At 39.1% G+C, this 24357-nt stretch overlaps 1 protein-coding gene across 1 annotated transcript in view; it reads left to right on the forward strand.

Moving 5' to 3' along the window:
• The window catches only part of MCC (MCC regulator of WNT signaling pathway), a 385746-nt gene that overhangs the window by 90801 nt on the left and 270588 nt on the right, over positions 1-24357 (forward strand). Inside the window, exon 3 of the mRNA XM_081053748.1 lies at positions 2003-2217. Coding sequence (XP_080909874.1) covers positions 2003-2217 — 215 coding nt within the window. The remainder of the gene's footprint in view (positions 1-2002; positions 2218-24357) is intronic.

Consider the following 24357-nt stretch of genomic DNA (forward strand, 5'->3'; position numbering starts at 1 on the left):
TGCTGTGGTGAAACATAAAAGGCCAGGGCCTATGCTTATTTATCTTGTGTATATAAGATTAAGGCCATCTGTGATTCAACCCATTTTTCAACTCTGACCTCAATCAGTCTTTTTTCCAATTATTGCTGGGGCCGGGACAGAGAACTTCAGGCAGCTAGGCAGATGACAGAGGTCATTCAGAGGAGCAGGGGGAGGGAGAAGTGGCATTTGGCAGTCTATGTTGAGGGAAAGCAAAAGCGCCCTTATAGTACAGTTGATAGAGTTTAATACTAAAATAAACTTTGAGTAATTGCAAACAGAGTGACAGAACTGTCTGCTCTGATACAAGGGCACGTCACCCGAGCTATACAGCACTGTACAAAAAGAGTGTTGGGTGAGACTGACTGAAGATCAGCAGAAGTGTAGAGGGAAACCATCTGAAATGGTCCTACACAAAGACAGTTTTCCTAATTACATTGATTAAATTCACCAATACCCAATAAGGTGAGATTGGAAATTCATATCAGAACCTATTAATTTGTAGTTTGCTATCTGAAATTATATTCAGGTAAAGTGTAAAGTAACCTGTGTATGTTCTCTTTTCATAGTACAAATGGAATCATTTTAATGAGTCCCTTTTTTTGTCATTAAAAGTCATGGGTTAAAGACCTCCAGAATGAAAACCCCGCAGGCAGGGTCTACAGTTTACTTGTTGCTATACCTCCAGTACCTAGCACGGTGCCTGTGGGTAGATCTTTGTCATGTTTTCTGGCTGACCAGGTCTTTCAGCTCCCCTTCCTATGTTTAGAAAAGGTCTCCCCTTACTTACTCCAAAGTAGCATCCAGAAAACAAATTTCCCAGCCTCCCTTGCAGCCGAGAGGCATGTGACCCAGGCTCCATTAACTAGCTGCACCCACAAGGGACTTCTGTACAGTAGTGAGCAATACAAGGAAGTGGGCCTTACCCAAAACCCATTTTTTAAATTTATTTTTAAGCAGAGGCGAGTACTGGAGTATCAGGCTTTCTCCTCCAGTAATCTTTCTCTGAACATTCCCCAACCCTCTCCAGGGGGCTAGGTCATCTCCCTTTCTGTAGGTCTATTTTTTCATTGTATTTTCCCATTGTGTTATAATTATTAGGATCTTTTATTAGGGTCTTTTAGAGCAATCCACTATAATATTTAAGGTAATACTAGGTAATACTCCCACAAATGAACCAAGAATATCCAGTTACTCAAACACAAAAGAAGTTTCCCTTTCTTAGTCATATAAAGTCAAAACAGGGTACCTGGGATCAGCAGACAGCCGTGCTGCAGGAGGTAATTCAGGGTTCCTGGTATCTTCCATTCTGTGGCTTCACATTTGTACCACATGACTTCCCAGGGTGCCATGCCCATCTGAATGAGGCCTGAAGGCCAAGAGCATGGAGAGTCACACAGTGGAGGGGTTATGAGCAAGGCCCTGAAGTGATGCTTATCACATCTGTTCACATTCAATCGCTCAGAGCTACGTACTCAGAGCATGGCTACACCTAACTGACAGATACAATCCAGCTTATTGCCGCTTCTTCCAGGTAGGAGTACACGGACACCAGAAAATTATGATAAAGTGCCATATCTTCACTTTCTATCTTTTCACGTGCTTCCTTCTTCCTCAGCTGGGAAACAGGATCACAGTAAGAAGGCTAATCATACAGCAACCCTCTGTAAATCACAGACAGATGCAGCTCTGACCTGGATTCCCTTTTCTTGGCTCTCCAGTGCTCATTCGCTAAACATTTCTGTTTGAAGGGGGGCACATATTCATTGGATAGTTATTTCTAAATGCTTTGCCTAAAACTGCTTTTATCTCCAGGCTCCCCATGTGTCAATTTGAAAGGGAAAGTGCTTAGCATGCAGCCTGGACGCCACATGTATTCTGACGTGCTGGCACATGGAAGCATTAGGAGGTTCCAAATCATTGCCTCTTGGCCACCCACAGGCTAATGAAAGAAACATCTTTTTATTTTCCCTGCCTCTCCTAGGTGCCTTATCAGCGGCCAGGGAGAGCTGGGAATACGACTCGGGTGCCAGGGACCTCCAGAGCCCAGACTTGCAGAATCAGCCGGCCCTACAGAAGCTGCTTGAGTACGGTGGGAGCTCTTTGCATCAGCAGGCTGCTGCTCTCCACAAACTGCTCACACAGTCCCCGCATTTTGGCAACGCCGTAGGAGGAAGCTATCTCGAACTGGCCAACACGGTGAGTACTTTCTGGTTCACAGAACACACCTTGTATATCCCAAAGCAAATATTTTAATTTTGAGCTCCAGGGGATATATCAGATATTGTCTTTTTTTTAATTAAGCATTGCACCATTTTTTAAATTAAGCATTGCATTGTTTTTTATTAAGCATTGCCAGTAATGTTAAGTGTTCCAAATACTTAGGATTGGTGAGTTTACTCATTATTAAGAGCAGAGTAGATGCCTAAAAAGTGTTTTTGGTCTATCACTTGTACAGATTTAATTACTATAATATCTACAACAGATTTTCTACAACTAGAATACTTCTAGTGTACCAGACATTGCAAATTAATAGGATATAATCCTTTCTGTTCTCTAATTTGGACTTTATGCATTTGAAAAACAAAGAGGAAAACAGTACATTGAAAGATTAATTATTGTTTCTGTTGGTACTTCTAAAATATTTTCTGTTGAAAACTGTGGCACAGCTTAGAATCCCATTATGCTTAGCTGAGCCTTCCCTTTCCCTTGGGATGAATCATTACCATGGTGACCTATGGGTGGAAAGCGATTGTCTTCCCTTTTATGTGAGCTCTGAAGAACAAGGTTGGATGGTTGATGGCCTGGGCCACTTTGGATGACATACAGGCACTTTATGTTGGGATTGCTGTCCAATCACTGTAGGAAAAGTCAATAAATCTGCCTTGCTTCTTGACACAGCAGTTGGACTGGTGGAACGAGCATCCTGACAACTTCACTTACCACTTACCTATATTTACGGTCTATTCTGATGTAGACCAGTGGTTTCCAGACTTTTTGTGTTTGAGGCACATTGTCTAATTCTGACTTTTTTGGTGACTTGTTTGAAGGAACTAACAGTCCTACATATATGTCAGCAGTAACTAAAATATAATTATCAGACAAGTACCAATTGAAGGACATTCTACAAAATAGCTAGCCAGTACTCCTTGAAACTGTCAAGGACATCAAAAGCAAGGCAAGTGTGAGAAAGGGAAACTGTCACAGCTTCCAAAAATATGACAACTAAATGTAATGTGGTATACTGAATGGGACATTAGGTGCAAACTAATGACTAAATAATGGACTTTAGTTAATAATGTATCAATAGTGATTCATTAATTGTGACAACTAATAACGAAGATATTAATAACAGGGGAAACTGGGTGTACGGTACAGGAGAATTCTCGGTCCTATCTTTGCTACTTTTCTGTAAATCTGAAACTATTATAAAATTTGAAATGTATTAAAACACACACACACATACACACATAATCACTACTAGGGTAGGACTGTGTCTCATACACTCTGTAAAAGCACCCATAGTTATTGCGCTGTTTGTCACTTGGTCACCCTTCAAAGACATTGAGTAGAACCATTAACTGTCCTAATCTTGCTTTCCTGCGTGCTCAGGCAAGCATTAAAATATGTCATCTTTCTTGAGCCTGGGCCCAGATTTAAGCTATGCTGTTACAAATAATTTGCAGCAAGTTGTACTTTCCCCTGTGCTATGTCAGCACAGCCTTTTTCTTTCTTTTTTTTTTTGCCCCCTTTTACTGCGTGCCCCTCACTCCAGTTCAAGCCGTTGTTTCTCAGTCTAGTTGTGTAGGACACAGCTCCCTGGCCCAGGCTGGTGTTATGAGCCTTGGAGTCCTCCTGTCAAATGTGAGAAATAATAACTGACTGTTGTTTTAACCATTGTACTTAGGGTGGTTTGTTTCATAGCAATAACTGACGCAGGGTCTGCTCACAGGGGTCCATAGGGGTCCAGTTTGATAAATACCCATAATAGGTGGCCAAAGAAAGCAAATAACCGCTCTCAACTGCACACTTGGGCAATGCCTTTACTTATATACTCACATTAACAATAATTTATGTTCCTTCTAAAACAAGTCCTAAACTAATAAAATTAACTTCTGGTTTGTTTTTAAATAGTTTCTAAGAGCAAAAGGCATTTTATCAGTGTCCAGTTCAGAGAGAGAGAGCACACAATAATTCACGCAGGGAAAGTTTAACATAAAAAAATATTAACTGGTAGCAGGGGATTATCTACTAAGGAGTAAAGAAAACTCTAATGAATACAGAAGTAGCACATGTAACAAGCAGTCACTCCCTCAAAAGCTGAGGCAGAGTGCTGAAGGAAGAAACAGATTTAGAAGAGGGCCCTCTCCTCACCAGACCCTATTGAAAGGGGGTGGCTGGGGCCCACGGGGGACAGAGAAGTTCCCTGACATGCTGCAGGCCAGTGCTTGTGAGCAGGAAGCCAGCACTCTGCAGTGTCAGCTCAACTTCCCAGGATGCCACCCACTGGGACGTCAGCAAGACTCACTGAGCATCACCAAGAAGGTGCTGGTCGGAGTGCCAGAGGAATTCACTGGGACACTGCCTGCTGCTTCCAGTGGTGGCAAAACCCACCGAGAAGTCCCCCAATGGTGCCACTGAAACTTACAAGTGGTGAGCACTGCCGGCTTCCACCCACCACAAGAACACGCAGGGGCAAGCACAGCAGAACCAGGAGAATTCTCTTCTTCCTCTAGTGTCCCCCGCTATTGACAAAGAAGAAATGGTGAAAGGGTTTTCAGCTTCAGTTTCACCATGCAGGGCATGGAAAGGGGGACGTGGAGATGAGAGGCAATAAACTGATAACTGACACAAGCATCTTTATCACTGATGAGCTTCTGGGTGCTTCCTACACTCGCTTTTACCTTTCTAAGCATCGCTTCCTTTTCTTCTACCACCAAATACCTGTCTTCTTCTCCTTCTTCCAAAGACAGTGGATATTATGACTTTGAAGCTTAACATACTGTTCAACATGGAAGGACGACAAGATGGTGTATGTAGAAGCTTGTGGCAGTTAGAGTTTTACCTGAGAAGCAGAATGGCTATAAGCGTATAGAGTCAAGGATCTTATTATGAGGGGTAGACCTTACACGAATGGAGACGCTGCTAGAGCAATTTATGCAGGCTGTTGATTCTGCATCTGGTGTTGAGCCTGAAGCTACTAGAAGTCTGTCAGACCCAGGACGACAGACTGGAACCCACCACGTCCCACCTTGATGCTGGGGGTGACCTGCAGGAGAAGCTGGCACCTATTCCTATGGAGTTGCGCACATACCTGGCCCAGGACTCAGAGACACTAGAGGAGGACCCGAGGTGAGAGTGGAAGCAGCCTGGTACACCACCGAGGTGAGCAACAACTTTCAGAGCATAAAAAAACATGACCTCTTCACTTCTACCTTCTGGATTGCACACAGAATGTCTCTCGTGGCCATGCAGAACCGTACAGGAAAGAGACCTCTGGGAAACATACTTCCAGTTTGGCTAAGTTGACTCAGTACCAAACCACCACAGAGCACCAGCGAAACTGCCAGGACAAGCTCAGCCTTACTCATAAAGCTATCAGCAGAGCAATGTGACTGACACACTTTAGGAGGTTAGTGAAGAAGTGCAATGGGAAAGATGACTGCCTGTTCTCTGACAGATTCTCTGATGGACAAAAAATAATCATTTGTCTCCCTGTCTTTCCTCATTTAAAAGGGCTTCACTAATTTGTGTGTGTGTGTATCCCTGAATTGCTTTTACTCTAAGGAAATTTCCATTTCTCCTTTTGCAATTTTAAGATGCTATAATAAAAAAAAATTAAAAAGATGCTATAATCATTACAGTATTTGCCAAACTTGGGATTACTATATTGAAATCTTTGGTCGAGAGGATGTGTCCTGGCTTTATGATTAGAGCAAGACTGATGGTTCTAATTTCAATAGGATGTTACAATTTATTGGGCATTGTTCAGAGTCAAAGAACAAGAAATTCTTAGGTATAAGGCATGCCTGTCACCCTTCAGATTTTCATAAAATTGGGACCATATAAATAAAACATTGCATTTTTGAGAGGGGCTGTGGAAGGCTCTAGAACATGAAGTTGATAAATAATTTTCTGAATCTCATATTGTCACTTCCTAAGTGATTGAAGCTGAATTTCAATAAATAAATACATTTGGTTAGACAGAGAGACAAATGCATTTCGCTTTGCGTTGTTAATGATCTGAAATGCCAACTATCGCTGGGCAAGTGCACTGTTTCATGAGTTTTCCCTAACATTTCGAACGATGACAGTGTAAGCACAGTTGCCTCATTTCCATGCGGGTAGAATCAGTAGAGTCTGCCTTCTGTGTCCTGGCTGAAGGCCAGCTTCCTTTTGAATTCTCTGGGCAATTTGGCTTCAACTTTGCCCACTTTATGATTTAATTTCGTGCTTATGGTTTTTTTGCAAAAGTGATTTATGTTTTTAACGGAGGAGGAAAAGACAGTTATGAGTTGTATAAATAAAAGTAAGTGAATTTAAAAACAGATATAGCAAGTTTGGCAATTCTGTTTATCTAGTAGTCCAAGCACCTTTTTTGTCTTTCGTCTAGTTATAACATCTGGGTGTTGGAAGTTGAATTAAAATGGTTTCTATTGTCACACAAATCTATATGATCATAATTATTATATAATTCGTTATTAATTAAACTTTATTTGATGCAGAGTCCATAGTTATATTACTTTGGGGAACACTTCAAATGTATACATTTCAGCCAATACAGAAAAGCCTTCAAAATGTGTGTGAATAAATTAGGAATTTGTGTGATAGTGGCAAGATAGATAAGAGCCTTCTTTTTGGTTTAACTACTTGATCAAATGCATATGACTGAGCTATTAAAACGTCTTCACAAGTACTTTTCAATTTCCAAAATAAATTTGAGATTAAATTGTAACATCCTATTGAAATTACAAAACTCTTTTTCTGGAGAACTTTAAATGTGACAGTGGTGTTTCTTTTTTTGCCACAGTGGAAAGGATTGTTGCTGTTATTATTATTCCTATTCTTAGTATAAAATCTGCAAATACCGGCTCTGTGGTTTAAGTTATTGCTTTTCTTTCTGGAGAGTTTCTCTGCTTTTGTTTAGGAGAAAATCAGCTTACTATTACTTTTTTCCTACTGCTCTTAGCTTAGCTTCTGTCTCCTCCATCTCTTTGTCATAAATGGAAGGACTGACTAACTTGTATAGTGGCCAGAGGAATCTCCTTTCTTCTCTATAGTCTATTCAGATTGTGAAGAGATAATATGAGTCTCCTTATCAACAAATCATCATCATCAATAAGATGTGCAAAAGACAGGTATACCATTCTTCAGAAGCTTTTAATCTTGGCAATGAGCAGAGTACCTGCACAACAAATGTTCATACCGTGACAATGGATCCCAGATATTGCAATTTCATGGATCAGTAACATTTCAAAATATTGAGACTTGCCAATTTCTTATGTTGCCAAAAATCAAAAGCCAATCCACCTACTATCTAGTATCACCATCGTTTCATAAAAGAAAGGACTTTTGGACACCAAAAGTAGGTGGGCATTTCTAAATTAGTAAATAAATGAAAAAATAAATTCAACTTAACGGAAGAATTCACACCTGTTTTTGTTTTTCACATTTCTCCAGTAACTAGTGGGAAACTTGGCATGCATGAGGCTCTCTAGCACAGTAACTAAGGATGTAACGTTAGCGACACACACTGTGCTCTTATGTCTGACTTTGGGTAAGTCATTTAAGCTCTTTGAGCCTCAGCATTCTCATAAAGTAGGAATAATAATACATTCCTCATATAGTTCATGGGAATTAAATAAGGTAATGCATAGAAAGTGCTTCATCCCATACGTCATGCAAGTTACTGCTCAGTAAAAAGCAGTGGCTATTGGTGTGCTGGTTTCCTCATCTAATTATCAGAAACAAGTTTTCAGAGTTACTTCCAAGTGGATAAGTTTGGGGTAGAATTTGGAAACAGAAACTTAAAAAAAATTCTGAAGAAATGAAAAATAAATTCTCAATCACTTTTCGAGACATTTACTGAGCACTTTTTTTATGAGCTAGGAGCTGTCTCAAAGATATTATTATCATTAAACATTATGCTGAATAATCTTGTGTGTAGAATTCATTTGGAAATTCCAGATCATGAAAAAAAGGATAATAATTCCTACCTAGAGATGAAAGGGTCCTTAAAAATCCTCTGTCTAAGCTCTTCGTTTAAAAAATGGAGATACGGAAGCCCAGATCAAAATATCTGCCTAATGTCACATAGGGAGAAGTAGAAGTTGGGTTTCCTGACACCCCACCATGCCCCTGCCCTAGACTAGGGGGATGTCCCTCATTGTGGGAAAGAGAAGGAACAGATGCTGGTGGGAAATGATGGACCCCTGTGTTCTCTCCTTAGCATCCTTGCTATTAGACCCTGGGTCACTTTTCTGCTCTGCTGCGTATACTGGATTGCTGTTCTTATGTCCTCTAATCTCCTCTGTGGAGTGAATGTTCAGCTGCAACACCCCAATACCGATGACCATTTGTTAAAATATCGGCGTACTTCTACCAGGCCTCCTGTTCTCCTGGCTACCTCATCTCCTCTCCCCGAAAGCCTCAGCCTCCCGTGATTCAGTGCAGGGGCCCCCAGCATTGCTGCCAGCTGGCATCTTGTGGACATCTGTTCTGAATGCTGGTAGCTGTGCCACACCAGTTGTTAAATATTTTTAATATCTCTTCTGCCCTTTTGGCAATCTGTTGGACTAGAACAACAAATCCATTTTTAGGGTGTGATAAGAGTGTGGGTTCCAACAGACAATGAGGAGGTGGGAAGCCATCAGATCTCACTCTCTTAATAATTTAAATTATTTTTAAATGGTTCTGTTGGATAGTTTAACAGGGGTTCATGTTTCATGCTGTTTTCTACTATCTGTGGGATGTCTGATTTACCAGGATAAAGGAATTTTGAAAATTTTAAAGTACACACTAGAGGGCAGTGGCCCCATATCTAGACACCAAACAATTACTACTTTCTTTGCATTTGTCTGCCCTCCTTTCTGTATGGGAGGGGGAGAGGAGCCTCCTCTACCTCATACAAATGCCTTTTATGTCTGAAGTGTTTTATGAAAACAGATCAAGTACTTGGCAGCACCCTATCTTTAGCTGTAGTTTCTTTTCCATCCTTCTTCCAATGACTCATCTCAGTGGGGCTTTCATAGTAGAGTTAGTCATTGGTAGCACCTTAATGACCTTTTTCTTTTTAAAAGGCAAGGCAAAGGAGAGATAGGAAACGTGCATTCCTACTTTGGGATAGTAAAGTTTTCTATCTTTGTAATTGCAAATAAGTCATGAATTAAGACTGAGGAAGAAGAAAGGTACAGTGAGGTGCTCCTGTAGTTTGCATGTGCAGAGGCAAAAGCCATTTACATGAGTCTGTAGAACTGTCCCATTCCCGTGATCACTAAAGAGAATCACGTTCCAGCTCACTCAGTTTGCCTCTCCTGCCAGCTCCTAAACAGGAGAGCGACCCGCTGGCTGGGAGAGAGGTGCAGCTGATCTGTACAATAACGAGGTGATCTGGGGGGGTGAGTGGGGTGAGAAACAGTGAAGCCATTTGTTTGTGTGTTTGCAGAGTTCAGGGGCATTGAAGAGACAAGTTTCAGTACAGCTTAAGAGTATAATGGAGTTTAAGAGGGAAGCAAAGGGACATTAAGAAGTATGTCAGTGGGTTATTTGAGTCAAACTTTGATGGAATCTGAGGAGCCTAGATAAAGGATTTGATTTACTTTTAATTACTTTTATTGCTGGACTATTTTTTTTAAGGGGATAGCCCTCTGAGACTGGATTATGTGAGTCCCTAGACTTATAAACAATATATAGAATGAACTTGCAGGGGTTCGTTTTTGAATTTGTGAGATCTATAGCAGTTCTGTTTGTGTGTGCGTGCGTGTGTGTGTGTGTGCATGGGTGTTCATGTTCTCTACATTTACTCTGAGGCATAGGTGGGAGATAAGACACTCTTCTTCAGATTGACCCAACCAGAGTCCTGGGTGGGAGAAAGGACTTAACACATAGTATAAAGTGCTTAATACTTAATCCTCATAACGACCTTATGCCATATGTATGGTTATGACCTCCGTTGACAGATGAGGAATTTGAGGATGAGAGAGGTTGAATGGGATGAAACAGTGAGGATGCAGCTGAGATGTGAACCCAACTTTGTCTGACTCTGCAGCTTGACAACTATTTATGCCCACAGAGGAAGAAGCAATGACCCAGGCAATGCCAACGGAGAATCGTCCTTTCTCCTGAAACCCACAGGGCGCAGTGCCGTCGCACACACCCTGAGCTGGATGTGTGTTCCTGATCTTATTCCTGCCTAGTACAGAAATGATGCCCTGACTGGTCTGGGGATAGTCTGGGCCATCACTCACACTCACACTCACGCACACACACACACTCACTCACCCAATCTACAAACATACAAACTCATGGGTTGGGTTTTCATTTCTCTGATTTTGTATAAGACATTGTCACTGGAGAGTAATTACAACCCCTGGTGGATTTATGTTGGGGCCTCCTGACATGGTTGTGTAGTTGCTTATGCCTGGATGACAGGGAAGATTAGCCTTAAATGCTGAGAGAAATGCACCTGCCGCGTTGATGCAGTTAGAAGCATCTACCAAAGACGCATTTGGAACCTAGAGACCTCAATCTGATTGCTAGGAACGATGCAGGCTTTCTTTAGCCGGACTTCAAGGTGCAGAGAAAACAGTTAGTAGTGAGAGAGGTGGACCCCACCTTAACTTGTCAGCATATCCTTTAGGGGCAGAGGAGTCATCTCTTCCCCAGTCCTGTCTCTCTTGGGTCTTCGAGGTAAATGTCCTTGTGCCATGGATGGGAGCAAAAACCTTTCCCTCGAAACAGAAGCAGACAGAAGGACTAATGTGTTTCTATTTCTCCTAATAATAAGTGGTCACATTTGTTAAGTGTTTACTGTATGTTGGATTTTGATGGAAGGGCCTTGCCTGTATCATCTCTTCTAACCCGTAGATGGCCAGCCCCTCTTTCAAGCCAGACCCTCTTACCCCTCCCCCAACTATCACTTGTGCCATTTGTTGCTCTGTGGGAGAAGGCTGGGAGACACTGCTTATATCTAAGACTGAGCATTCACATAAATTGAAGAAGTCAACATCGCCAGTGACTTAGGCAGGACAGGATTAGCAGATCTGTGAATTATGGTGTCAGTTATACTTCTACTGAGAAAAAGAATCATTTGTTAGTTGTTAGATTGCATTCCATGTTCACAAACATCAATATAATGTTTCATACTAAAATATAATAATGAGTAGTAGTAATAGCACTATAATAACCCAAATGTCAACTGCCCCTTTGTCCTTCAGGGTCGGTGTCTGTTTGTGCCATCTCTATTTTTCCCCCATTGTTACCCAGAATCGGAACTCAGAGATAAGAATCTGTTCACAAATTAATTGGTGAGCAATATGGGATGAGGACATGGAAGAGATTTATATCACATGTAAATCACTCCCTTCTCTGTCTCTCTCTGTCTCTTTTTAAGCCAGGAGGAGCTTCAGAGTCCATATTAGATACTTCTGTCCCCTAGAGACCCTCCCTAATCCTAGAACTGAGATTTTTCTCTCTTACGGAGGTCCACACCCTTCTCCCCAGCCGTGTTCTTACTCACTCTTCTATGTCCTTCTCCTTCTTAAGAGGGATGCAAATTCCTCGCCGAGTATTAGGTATATATTGTAGTTTAGAAACCATCTTTATTACTAAACATGTCCTTAGCATCTTACGCTTCCACTGTTTGTGGTTTATCAGTGTATTCCCTTCAAAGAAACTCGCCTTATGAGAAATTCTGGGGGAACAAAATTTTCATTTCGTTGTAGAAATATGCCTTATTAAGACAGAATTCTGCAACGAGGGACCATTTGCAGACTGTTGACTCTAAATAGTCTGATGTAATCCACCCCAATTCAGACACCTTACGTTGAACATTACTTAAAGGGGTTCATTAGCATGAGAACTTATGAAGATGACAAAAAGAGTGTTGAAAATGACTGAATCCATACTCTATGATGAGAACCATAGAAAATTCATTATAAACTTAATATAGCACCATAGCTATACATACATAATATATAGTGACTTCTATCATGTGTCCTAACTTCCCCTTTACTATGAAACCAGATATAACCATTAATTAACCAGACAGTTGTGGTTCTGTCTGGGTACTTCTGTATGCCCATATTACTCTTGTCCTAATTTTGATTAAGATGTTAGAAATTCAAACCATATCACATTCAAACACATTTTCTACCTTTGTGTCCACTAATGGCTTTAATCTAGACAAAACATCTAATTTACAACCAAAAGTGTAAATGAAACCCTAATTCATGTATCTGCTCATTGCTTTCCCCCCTTCCTCTCTCTACACTCCCCAAAATCATCTCAGGTTACCTTTTAATAATGCAGTCCCAATTCCCAGCTTTCACCACAGCTTTCCAGAGTTCAGGTACATTAAGATCAAGTCTCTGTTAGACTTTTTTGGCTAAAAATGTTTCCAATGAATCCAAAAAGGTAACTATAGTTTCAGAGAGGTAAAACTAGATCAGGATTAGCTATGGATGGATGGTCTAAATTCCTGTGAAATTTAACTGTGAGTGGCTGCTCCTTTTATAAGCAAAATGCAAGTTTACACTCTTGAAAGTCTGCCTTCAAATGAATTAAACCTTGATTGGAATGGCATCATGCATTGTAATACTTTCCATTAAGTAAATGGCTTTTAGTTGTTCGATAAAATATTCAAGATTATCACTGAGATTTAAGTTTCTCTGGGCCCACAGCACTTGTGGTTCTGGGCGATTGCCCAAGATAGCAACAAAAGACTTTGCAGAGAAGTCCAGGGAATCATTTGAAAATAAGAATGGCTGGTGTCCAGCAGGGGAAGAATTTCTACTTTAAACTTGGTTTTAGGTTGTTGGAAATACACTGAGAGAAACTTAGGTGACCAGAACAACGAGAATTTAATATACTTTTCAAGACAGGAGGTTGGAAATTCAGTTTGAGCACCCTTATTGTGTGAATTACTAAAAGTCTATGTATCCTTCAAGCACTGCCCCAGCAATGTCTTACAGAGTTGTTAGAATCTGTGGTGAGAAAGAGCCCCTTTTTCCTATCCCCCCCGCCACCACAACTCGTTCATCTCAATGTGAGGTATAAAAATGGTGCCAAAATCCTCTCTGTAGTGAACAGTCCTCAACTTTTATTTCCTTTCTAATGAGCTAAGGAGGTAGGCTAAAATTAAGGATATTAATATTTGTAAAATGGTAGCTAGCTCAGAGTGACAGCTACAGACTTGAGTGGGTTGCCAGCTATTTTTAGATTCTTGGAAAGAAAGAACAGTAGTATTATTGTTGCTAGTTATTCCTTCTTATAATTTTTGTATCTTCCAAACTACCTAAAATCAGCATTTATGGCTTTATAATGGAAAAGGGAAAAAAATCTTAGTTATATATATTCCTTATAGGCATAGGGATACTAGAAGGATACTTACCAACATGAAAACAGTGTTTATCTTGAAATAATTGGGATGACTGGTGGTTTCAGTTTCTCTTTTTTCACACATCTGCCTTTGAAATTTTTCTGCAACACACATTACCTGCATAAGTGATAATTTTTCTTCAATGAGTATTATCTACATAATAAAAATTAAGTTTATATTAAAAAAATTATACCCACACCAAAAAGTAAATATTTGTACAGTAAACTTGTTCTTGTTCCATGTCAACATTTTAGGTTTAGCAAGTATATAATTCCCTCCTGTGTTTGGAATTGGGTTCAGTGAGGTTGAGGCTGTCCCTGAGGTCCTGCAGAAACCAGCAGAGCCACGTTGCTCTCTCCCCTCTATTTGTCTCTTCCCCTGCAACACTCTGGAGGCCACACCAGGCCTGAGTCTGGAATCACAGCAACAGTAACAGTAACAGTAACAGTAACAGTAATTATGTACTTGTACCTTTCCTAATACTTTCCAACCGTTCCTGATCATACTTATCTGAGCCTCTGAATAACTGAAGAGTAGATATTCCTTTCCCATACTGCAGCCCCTGTGAGGTGTTTAAAACAGAGCGATCACATTAGTCTTATGCCAAAGACTCATCAAAGTATTCCCAATGTGTTAAGAATATAATCTAAACTCTTAACAAGAGGCCCTGCCAACATGGCTAAGACCACCTCTGTGTCCTCAGCTTTCCCACTTCCCTGTGGAAATAAGCTCTGGCCACACTGCCTCCATATTACAGCTCAGGACCTTCACTTGGTTTCTTTGTTCACTTGGTTCTCTTGTTCTAAATGCGCTTCTTCATCCTGCCCTCACCAATAGCACCTTCTACTCAAGACCGACTCCATTGTATCTGTCTCCTCAAGAAAGCCTTTCCTGTCCACCCTATTTAAATACGTAGGTGTTTTCTTGCCTCTCACCCAACTCCCTTCCCTAGTAGTTATTTTTGGCTGCATAACAAATCACTCCAAACCATAGTGGCTTAAAACAACAGACATTTATTGTCTCACACAGTTTCTGTGGGTCAGTAATCCAGGAGTGGCCGGGCTGGGTGGTTCTGCCTCAGGGTCTTTTATGAGGTTGCAGTTAAGGCCTCGGTTGGGCCTGCAGTCACCAAGGCCTGACTGGGGCTGCAAAATCTGTTTCCCAAGTGGCTCACTCACAAGCCCCACAAGGTAGTGCTGGGTGTTTTCTATTTTCCATTAATTGTTTACTTGTTTATTGTTTATCTTTCCCCACCCATTCACCCTGTCCTCTGCATCCAGCCCAGTGCCTAACACATTGGTGATGCCGAATAAATATTTATTGACTGAATGACTGGTAAACCCCAATCTTCTACCTCGGCTAATTGTTTAAAACACGAGATAAAAATAGGGAAAAAATGAACACTGCTGGTAAATGATTTCAACCAAAAAAAACTGTAATTGTGTAATTGGATGAATGTAGGAGGAGTTGATTTCCTCTTTATTTACTGAAACACGTTTGTGTATTTCAGTTGGGAAGCTCGTAATGTACAACTGAATTTTTTCATCATTGATTTCCTTGATTCTTTTTAAGTCAAACTATTCACAACAGATTTGCCTTTTGTATCTTTTTCTGTGGCATTATTTTATATAGTCTTTTGTTTCAACATACAAATGAAAAGAAGTTTTAATGCAGAAGTAATCAGAATAAAAATTTACTACCACTGTTTTAAGTAGTTAGTAGTAGGTAGGAATGGCTTAAAGTCAAACTACGATGGTTACATGTTTACTGATAGGTTTCCCCCACTTGATGGTCAAGTCAGGGAAGCCACGTATGTATGTTCTCTAGATCCTAGCACGCAAGTGTGGTCCAGGGCCTCAGTAGCATCCACATTAACTGGGATTTTGTTAGAAATGCAAATCTTGGGCATCACCCCAGAGCTAGTGAATCAAAACCTGCATTTTTACAAGTTCAAGTGATTCATATGCACATTAAAATTTGAGAAGCACTGCTCTTTAGTGCTCAGCCTGGGCTTTGTATTTAAGGGGGCCTTTTGTACTTCAGGAAAATGGAGCGCTTGCTTTTCTGGAGTCAAGTTCAGGAATAAAAAGCTTCATCTTCTTATAACTGAGATGCTTCTACTTGAGATGTTTTTGTACATTCTAAGTGTTAACCACAAAACATCATCATCCTTCTTGAGTTTCCTGATGTGGCCTCTGCACCTGCCCATGCAGTTCCTCTCACATCCAGAAGGCCGAGCTCTGATTTAGGATTCACCTCAAATTGGTAACTGGTTTACAGATCCACATGCTTTAGTTTCAAAAACCAAGATTTGAAAATTGGGGTCGAAGTTATTAAAATTATATAACCCTGGGATTAATGCTTTCCTCTATTTAAAAAAAAAGTTTTTGTATTTTTTTTATTCTACAAAGAAACGTTGGTTTTTAAACTCCGCTATGGAAAACATATATTTAATTTTGTTTCTAGACTTCAAACTAAAAATAGAAATTCTATGCTTTCATATTTCAGTAGAAATGGGAATTGCTTATCATTCTTGTTTCTGTTTTCTTTTACATGTAGCAATTTCAGCCGTCCTGAGGCTATTTCACCGAAACAGAGCAAAATGGCTACTGAACCATAAGTGTTTAATGAAATATTGTTTCATGCCTGTGCTTTTTCTTAATAAAAGTTTAGCTTTAGAAAATTAGAGCAGTTGAATTTCCTAATGCTTGTGTCAACCAAGAAAGCGTAGGATACTGTACTGAAAATATTTGAGAAAAAGTGCTATACAGTGACACCCTTACAGAGTGGTGAAAGGATTGACATTCAAGTCAAGTCTCTCTTCTTATTTCCAAAATCTCACCCAGTTATAATACACGTAAGAGCAAGATTTCACCTAGATACTAATTTACCCACCATGATGTTCATTCAACAATGTCCATATGCCAATCACTGGGCTCGGCCTTGGATTGCAAAGAGAAGGGTGTGATATGTGAGGGAACCACCTTTTTTGAAGTAATACTTTGGTCAGGGACCTCTGTTAATAATTAAACAGGTTGCTGGCTCCTGAAAATTTTAAGATGTAAGCAGTATGCTTTCCTAATTCTAAAATAAACATGAATTTCACCTGAAATATAAATATTTGGAACAAGTAGAGGGCTTGTAGGTTATCAGGCTTCTTTGCCAGTTAATACTCTGTTCCTCCCTGGGTGGCATTTCAATTGCTTTCTGCAGTAATTCTGGTGAATTTTCTTAAATAGTCTTGTTTCGTACAATTTTATCACCATTGGAAAATCTGTTGCCTGACATGACTCTGAATTTGCATTTCTTTCTTTTTCAGTATATTTCTCACTTAAGATCCCTTGCCATCTCTGCTATTGAAATTCAGTTTTTTGAGACAAACAGCTTGTGTGTGTGTGTGTGTGGGGGGGTATGTATGTGTGTGTGTGTGTTACTACATAGTAGGTTTGAATGTACTATACATATAAATGTGGGTTATTCTGGGAAGACATATTTTATGTATATAAAAATATAGAAAGCCAAGATATTGTTTGTATTTTTGCAGGAGTTTATATACGTTGTTAAACATGCTGATGAGTCAAATTATTGAATAGGAAACAAAATGCTCTTGAAATAAGAATGGATAAATAGCTTTTGGTTATTCTGCTTGACCCATGAAGGTGCTTTTTTCAGTATTTTATGGTGATGATCTTGGTACTCTAATGGCCATGCTGTCATTCGGTATTTTTTAGAGAAGTTAGGAGAAGTCCAGGACAAAATTATGCTGAAACATGACTTAGGCAGCTCCTGTAGCCACTCTTCGTGTTAGGTTTGCCCAGGAGTAGGCAAGGCACGAGGAACTTCCAGCCTGTCTTCTCCAAGAAGTTTTGTAAGAGGGAGGGGCCAGTTGTTTAACCAGGAAACATGGCAAAGGATACTCAACAGTTTCTAGACACAGCATCCGTAAAGGCTGTTAAACATCAGTATCTTGTGAGAATTCATCCCTGTCTTTGAGTTTGGTCTCAGATTTGTTACATATAAAATTTAATTGAATCATAGATGGAAGCAGAGATCTAGTTTCTTTCAAGCTGAATTTTGATGTGAAATAAAAGATCAGATCCAATCAACTCCCTTCCATCTTCCCTTGCTCCAACTCACAAAAAGTGCTAACCCGTGGCGCATGCTTTCCCAAAGTATGGCCAGCATGCTGCAGGTGGTAAGCCGGGTGTGATTCCAGGTGGTACATCCACAGGTACCACAAGTAAGACTATGTCCCCAGACAGGAATAGGGTGCCCGTTTTAGTTCTCTTTCAATCCTTCTGTTTGCATCAAGAGAAAAGCCTCATTCGGTTCATGAATACCTCCCTGAACTTTCCAAGCCTTCCCTACAAGGCAAAGGCAGGCCCCAGGTTGAGCTTTGGGTAGGCAAGTGTTTAGCTAGAATTTATTTTTACAGTTGCCTTCTGCTTATGGCAACTGATCATTATTTTCCATTAATAAGAGTATTATAAACTGTTCATTTTAAATAAATATTTTAAAGTATAAATCTTTGAATTGGAGAAAAATATGAAGTAGAATATCACACAGATGGTACACAGTCTGGCAAAAATTGTAAAGGTGACACATGAAAGACAGCCTAGATAAGTACTTGTGTAGAAAAAGAACAGGCTTTGAAATCAGATGAATTAGCCTTCAAATTCACATATCTGTTCGGGCACTTGCTTTGTGACTTTGGGGAAATTAGTTCATCTCTGAGCTTTCGTGCTTTTCATCTCAAAATGGCAATATGTAAAGTATGTAGTACAGTGCTTTAAAAAAATAAATGTAAAGTCAGCCCTCTGCATCTGCAGATTCAACCAACAACAAATTGAAATATTCAGAAAAAAAAGTCACATTGGTGCTGACAGGTACTATGTAGTCACGCCTACCACGGTAATATCTGCACTGAACGTGAACCGAATTTTTGTCTTGTCATTATTCCCTAAACAATACAGTATAACAACGATTTTCATAGCATTTATGTTATTATAAGTAATCTAGACATGATTTAAAGTATATATATGGGAGAGTTGTGTATATTATATGCAAATACCACACCATTTTATATAAGGGGCTTGAGCATTCTTGAATTTTGGGGGGGGTCCACCCACGGGGGTCCTGGAACCAATCCTATGTGGATACTGAGGGTCGACTGTACTCAAAATATAGCTCCTCCCAAGCTAACTAAACTCTTCAAGGCTTTATCACATAATTTCCTTCACAAATCCATCTTGAACCATCTCCCTACAGTCTGGTATCAATAATTGGAAACCATCTGTCCTCTACCTATTAATTGATTTGTTTCTCTTTTGCCCTTATATGATTTATAAAGTTCTTAAGTCTCCCACTGCCTCTTGTGATATTTAAGTTATATAAAATCTGAAGTCTGTAAGACTAAATATGAAAGCTGACATTATATTCTGATCCTATTTTTCCTTTTGCTAGTCACAAAATGGCTCTGGAATTTGTGGTCCAGCTGGGTGTTGTGCGGGAGCCAACTTACAAGTATTAATATACCTTTCCCCATTTACATCTTCATTAGCCCATCCTCACTGGAATTGGTGAAGACATGTGGATTGCATTTACAATTTACATGACCATATGCTACCATCCCATTTTTTAATTCTATTTGTGGAATGAAGGTTTTATGGAAAACATTTTGCTACAGAGTTGTGAATGTACTTAGGAAGATCCACGTCGTCCTGCATGACAGCTCTTTTCCCATCATCGCCGCACGCAAGCGCCTCCTTATTTGAAGTGCCTTCTTTAGCATCTGGCCAGACACGTCCCTTTTGGGTGTTATCATTCATTAGAACAACTGCTAGTACACCTGTATATATTTGCGTGATGGCACATTTGATTAAATAGACATGCCCATTAGAGAGTTATATGCTCAAATAAATCTCCCAGTGTCCATTGTAATATAGTTCAATAAACTCACTTTTCCAGCAAACTCAGAAATTGTAAGCCAAGCCTCATGTGGACCCAAGAGTCTGTTAATTCCGCATATGGCCAATTCCCTGAAGGGAAATGTTTGAATACTTTTTTTTTTTTAAATGGGTTAGCTAACAGAAAATTTAATTCATATGCTAAAGTGTGTCAGGCAGCTGAGTTTCAGCATTCAGTTCATCATTACATTGAATTGTGAGTTTAATCAAGTTCCTTCACTTAATCTGAATGTGTTCAAAACCTAGCATCCCACTTGAAGGAAAACCCTCACCTTTTATTTCTTTTGGATAGTCCCCAGTTTTGTGAAATCTGATGAAGACACCCAGTAAAATGAATCTATTTTGGGTGGTTAAATACTGAGGAGGAATCAAGGAGACCACACAGAGAGTTTCTTTCATTAAAATAGCTTTGTCCAAGAAGACATTTTCACCAAACGTTTGCATCTATTGCAGTGCAATTTCCATTTTGCCAAGCCTAAATTAAAAGGTAGTATTATTAAAATGAAAACGTGTGTGTGTGTGTGTGGTGTGTGGTGTGTGTGCGTGTGTGTGTGTGTGTGTGTAAAATCAAGTCAGTGGGTTGGGCTGAATGCTGTGTTATTTGACAGAGTTTGAATAGCTGCCATGGGAAGCAAAAGTAGTTCAGTTTGCCCTGTTTGATATGAGCCAGCATATGTAATAGACTTTATTTGTTCCAAGCTGGGCATCAGGTGTAATAGAATTATGCACTGTGTTTATGTGACCCTGCCTTTTATATCCCTGTAGTTGCTCATTCATTCATTTTTCAGATGTAAATTAAAAGTGGAGATGGCAGATCAGATGTGCCAGCGCTCATGTGGGCTATGCGAAACGTAGTGTCTCTCACTCTTGGAACTTACTGGATCATGACAGAAATATGAGTTCTAGGAGAATATTCAACTCTTAAGAGAATTCATATCCATCAAGAATAATTAGGTGCCTTTGCTAGCATGAGGCCTATAAATTTATTTTTCCCTTGCTCTTATTTGTTATTATTTATTCAGTTAGCAATACTACAAAGGCTTTTAAACACTATTCTCAAGTTATCTTTATAGTCTTTCAATTATGATATGACTAATATTAAGTCTGTTTTCCTATTTATTAGAAGAAACAGATCTTTTTTTTTTTTAACTTTTATTTATTTTAAGTGTGGTTTTCCAGGAACCATCAGCTCCAAGGCAATTACTTGTTTCAATCTAGTTGTGGAGGGCGCAGCTCACAGTGGCCCATGTGGGGATAAAACTGGCAACCTTGTTGTTAAGAGCACCGCACTCTGACCATTTAAGCTAACTCACCGCCCCCGAAGAAACGTATCTTCAGAGTCTATTTCGTGTCCAGTAGTGTCAGGGTACTTTACAAGGAGAAATAATCTACTCACCCCAATATTCTGCTGTCCTGTTTTTAAAAGGTCAAATGAAGAACATTTGACCTCTCTGGATGCTATAAAGATTATTTACATAACATAATTCAAGGTTAACTTTTCTAAACCGACTTTGTGCCACAGAACTTTAGTATTAAGTTGAACTATTTAATAGTAATGCTATTTACTATTTATGTTCTATGAAAATATCAATTTCATAAGGTTCAACCTAATACCTATAAGTTGTTGAGCTCTCACTAAATAAATAACTATATTCAGCACATGAAGATGCTTAATTAAAGCATCTCTTAATATTCTTAGTACCTCTTAAGATTAGCTTTTATTTCCCATGTGATATATTTCCCTTTCTATCATTGGTGCCACTAATGGAAGGTATTTGAAAAAGAATTTCAAACGTGAAGGATTAAACATGATCAACGTGAAAAAAAAGGGGCAAAAATTTAATATTTTGGATGTGAGAAAGAAATGAGGGTAATTTTTATTAATTTTGACAACGGTATGTACAAGCTTTCTCATGTGCCATGACTTCTAGATAACAGGCTCTGAAGGACCAATAAGAGACTGGTGGTGCTTTCAAGTGGTGTTCCTGATAACTGGGAAAATAAGCCAAATATTTTGGATCCTGGTTGGTTCTGGAACATGAAATCTTGGAAAGATCAATGAGTAAGAAATGCAAGTGGGAAAGGAGGGGAGGTGAGCGGAGGGAAGGGAGATTGACATTGTTAAGAATGTGGAACGTTAAATGGGTTTCATATTCAGAGAGTGGTAAAGGAGTTACAAGATGCTGATTCAAATGTTGTTAGGAAATTGTATAAGAGTATAATGGTAGTTTAATTGAGCCATGTAATTGGGTACCTTTCATCAAGACATTTATCCCTTCATTCTATTTTCATTTCAGAAATATGACCTCTTGTCTCCAGGGGTGATACTCAAAGTATTTGACAATGGGGACCAGCCATAGCAATGGAGGAAGGTTATAAAGCACTTGATTATACCTAGTGTTTGTTCTATGGCTACTAAACTGTGGAAAGGTATGGGGGTTTCTAAAGATAGGAATGAACACCCTGGGCGGTGACTGTATGGAAAGTGCACACTCTCTGGTTTGTGGCAACGGTTATTCACCAACTGGACCAGAATTGTTTCCATTTTCCAATACTGACACAGCCATACCAGCCCTGCTTTTTTCTTTACCTAATTGAGAGGAGCTCTATACAGCTTAGTCTTTAGTGGGGCCATCAAGGCCAGAAATGCTGAAGGACTTCAGAGAAGAGAAAGATCAACATCATAACAAGATTTAAAGAATTGTTAAGATTTAGATAGGTAAATGGGAACACTCCAGGCAGGAGAAGGAGCAAGAGGAAAAGACACTGATGGGGTAATAAGCTTCGGAATTATAAAGATAGCAAGAAAACTACCTTAGCTAGAGAAAGGTTTTCCATTTGAGTGGTGAGAGATAAATTTAATTAAATAAAAAAGGCCATCAATGAAAAACCTGCAGCTAACATCATTCTTAATAGTGAAACAAATGAATGTTTACCCCCCGTAGGATCACGAACAAGACAAAGATGTCTATTCATTCCTTTTTTACTAAACATTATACTGGAGATGCTAGCCAGGACATCTAGGTAAGAAGAAGAATTAAAAAGCATCCAGATTCAAAAGGAAAAAGTAAAACTATCTCTATTTGCTGATGAGATTATTTTGTATATAAGAAATATTAAGAAATCCACAAAAATATATAACTAATAAATAATATATTTAAATATATAACTAATAAAGTTATATGATAAATATATAACTAATAAATCTACAAAAAATATAGAACTAATAAATGAGTTCAGCAAGATACAAAAATCAGTTGCAGTTTTATACATTAGCAATGAACAATCTGAAAATGAAATTAGGAAAACAATTCCATTTACTATAGATTTAAAAAGAATAAAATATTTAGGAATAAACTTAACAAAAGAAATATAAGATTTGCACACTGAAAACTATAAAATATCATTGAAAGAGATAAGACCTAAATAAATGCAAAGACATCCCATCTTCATGGACTGGAAGACTTAATATTGTTAAGATGTCAATATTCCCCAAATTGATCTACAGAATCCATTAATCCTTATCAAAATCCTAGCTGGCTTATTTTCATATTAACAGGCTGATGCTAAAGTTCATATTGAAATACAAGGGACCCAATATAGTCGAAGCAGTCATGAAAAAGAACAAAGTTGGAAGACTCACACTTTCTGATTTCAAAACTTACTACAAAGCTACCATAATCAAGACTGTGGAGTACTGGCATAAGGGGAGACAAACAGATAACTGGAACAGAATTGTGAGTCCAGAAATAAACTTGCATTTATGTCAATTAATTTTTGTCAAATGTGTCAAGACAATTCAATGGGGAAAAGAATAATCTTTTCACTAAATAGTTCTGGGATAGCTGGCTATTCCCATGCAAAAGAATGAAGTTGGACCCTTACCTCTCACTGTATTTAAAAATTAACTTAAAATGGAACATAGGCTCAATGTAAGAGCTAAAACCATGATGTTATTAGAAGAAAGTATAGAAGTGAATATTTGTGACCCTGCCTTAACAATGGTTTCTTAGACGTAACACTAAAAACATAAGCAACAGAAGAGAAAATAGACAAATTGGACTTCATCAAAATTAAAACTGTTTGTGCTTCAAAGGACATTATTAAGAAAGTGAAAAGACAACACGCAGAATGGGAGAAAATATTTGCAAATTTATATGTGATAAAGGTTTAGTCTCTGGACTATATAAAGAACTCTTACAACTTAATAAAAAGAAAAACAACCCAATTTACAAATGACCAAAGGATTTGAATTGATATTCCTCCAGAGAAGACAAGCAGATAGCCAATGAGCACATGAAAAGATACTCAACCTCATCAATCATTAGGATAATGCAGATCTAATCCACAATGAGATACAACTCCACACCCACTAGAGTGGCTATATATAATTCCCCCCATCCCAAAGTAGAGCATTCCTTTGAAACCTTTTGCAAACCGGAAGGGCATAAATGGTAGAAGAAATTACCTTAAGACACTTCTTGCTAACAGATGTACAAAATAAATCGAGATAAAGCACAGATGCTCACAGACACAGTTCAAAGCTACGGCAGCTTAATGCTGAGATGCTGAGTGTCGTTCCTAGGGGAAGGAGCTGGGCGGTGCCACTCTTGCTGCTTGGTGTATGAGGTGCCCCTATTACTGCCCCCTGCAAAACAAATGCTGAAAGCTATTTTCGCTTTTTACCTTTTATTGTAAAAGCGAAAATCCTTTTTGATGTCTTTCGGTTACGGAAAACAAGTACTAATATAGGCCTTATGTAAAAGTGAAGTGGCA

The sequence above is a fragment of the Rhinolophus hipposideros genome (genome assembly GCF_964194185.1).
Source record: "Rhinolophus hipposideros genome assembly, chromosome: 7".
In the NCBI taxonomy this organism is placed as follows: domain Eukaryota; kingdom Metazoa; phylum Chordata; class Mammalia; order Chiroptera; family Rhinolophidae; genus Rhinolophus; species Rhinolophus hipposideros.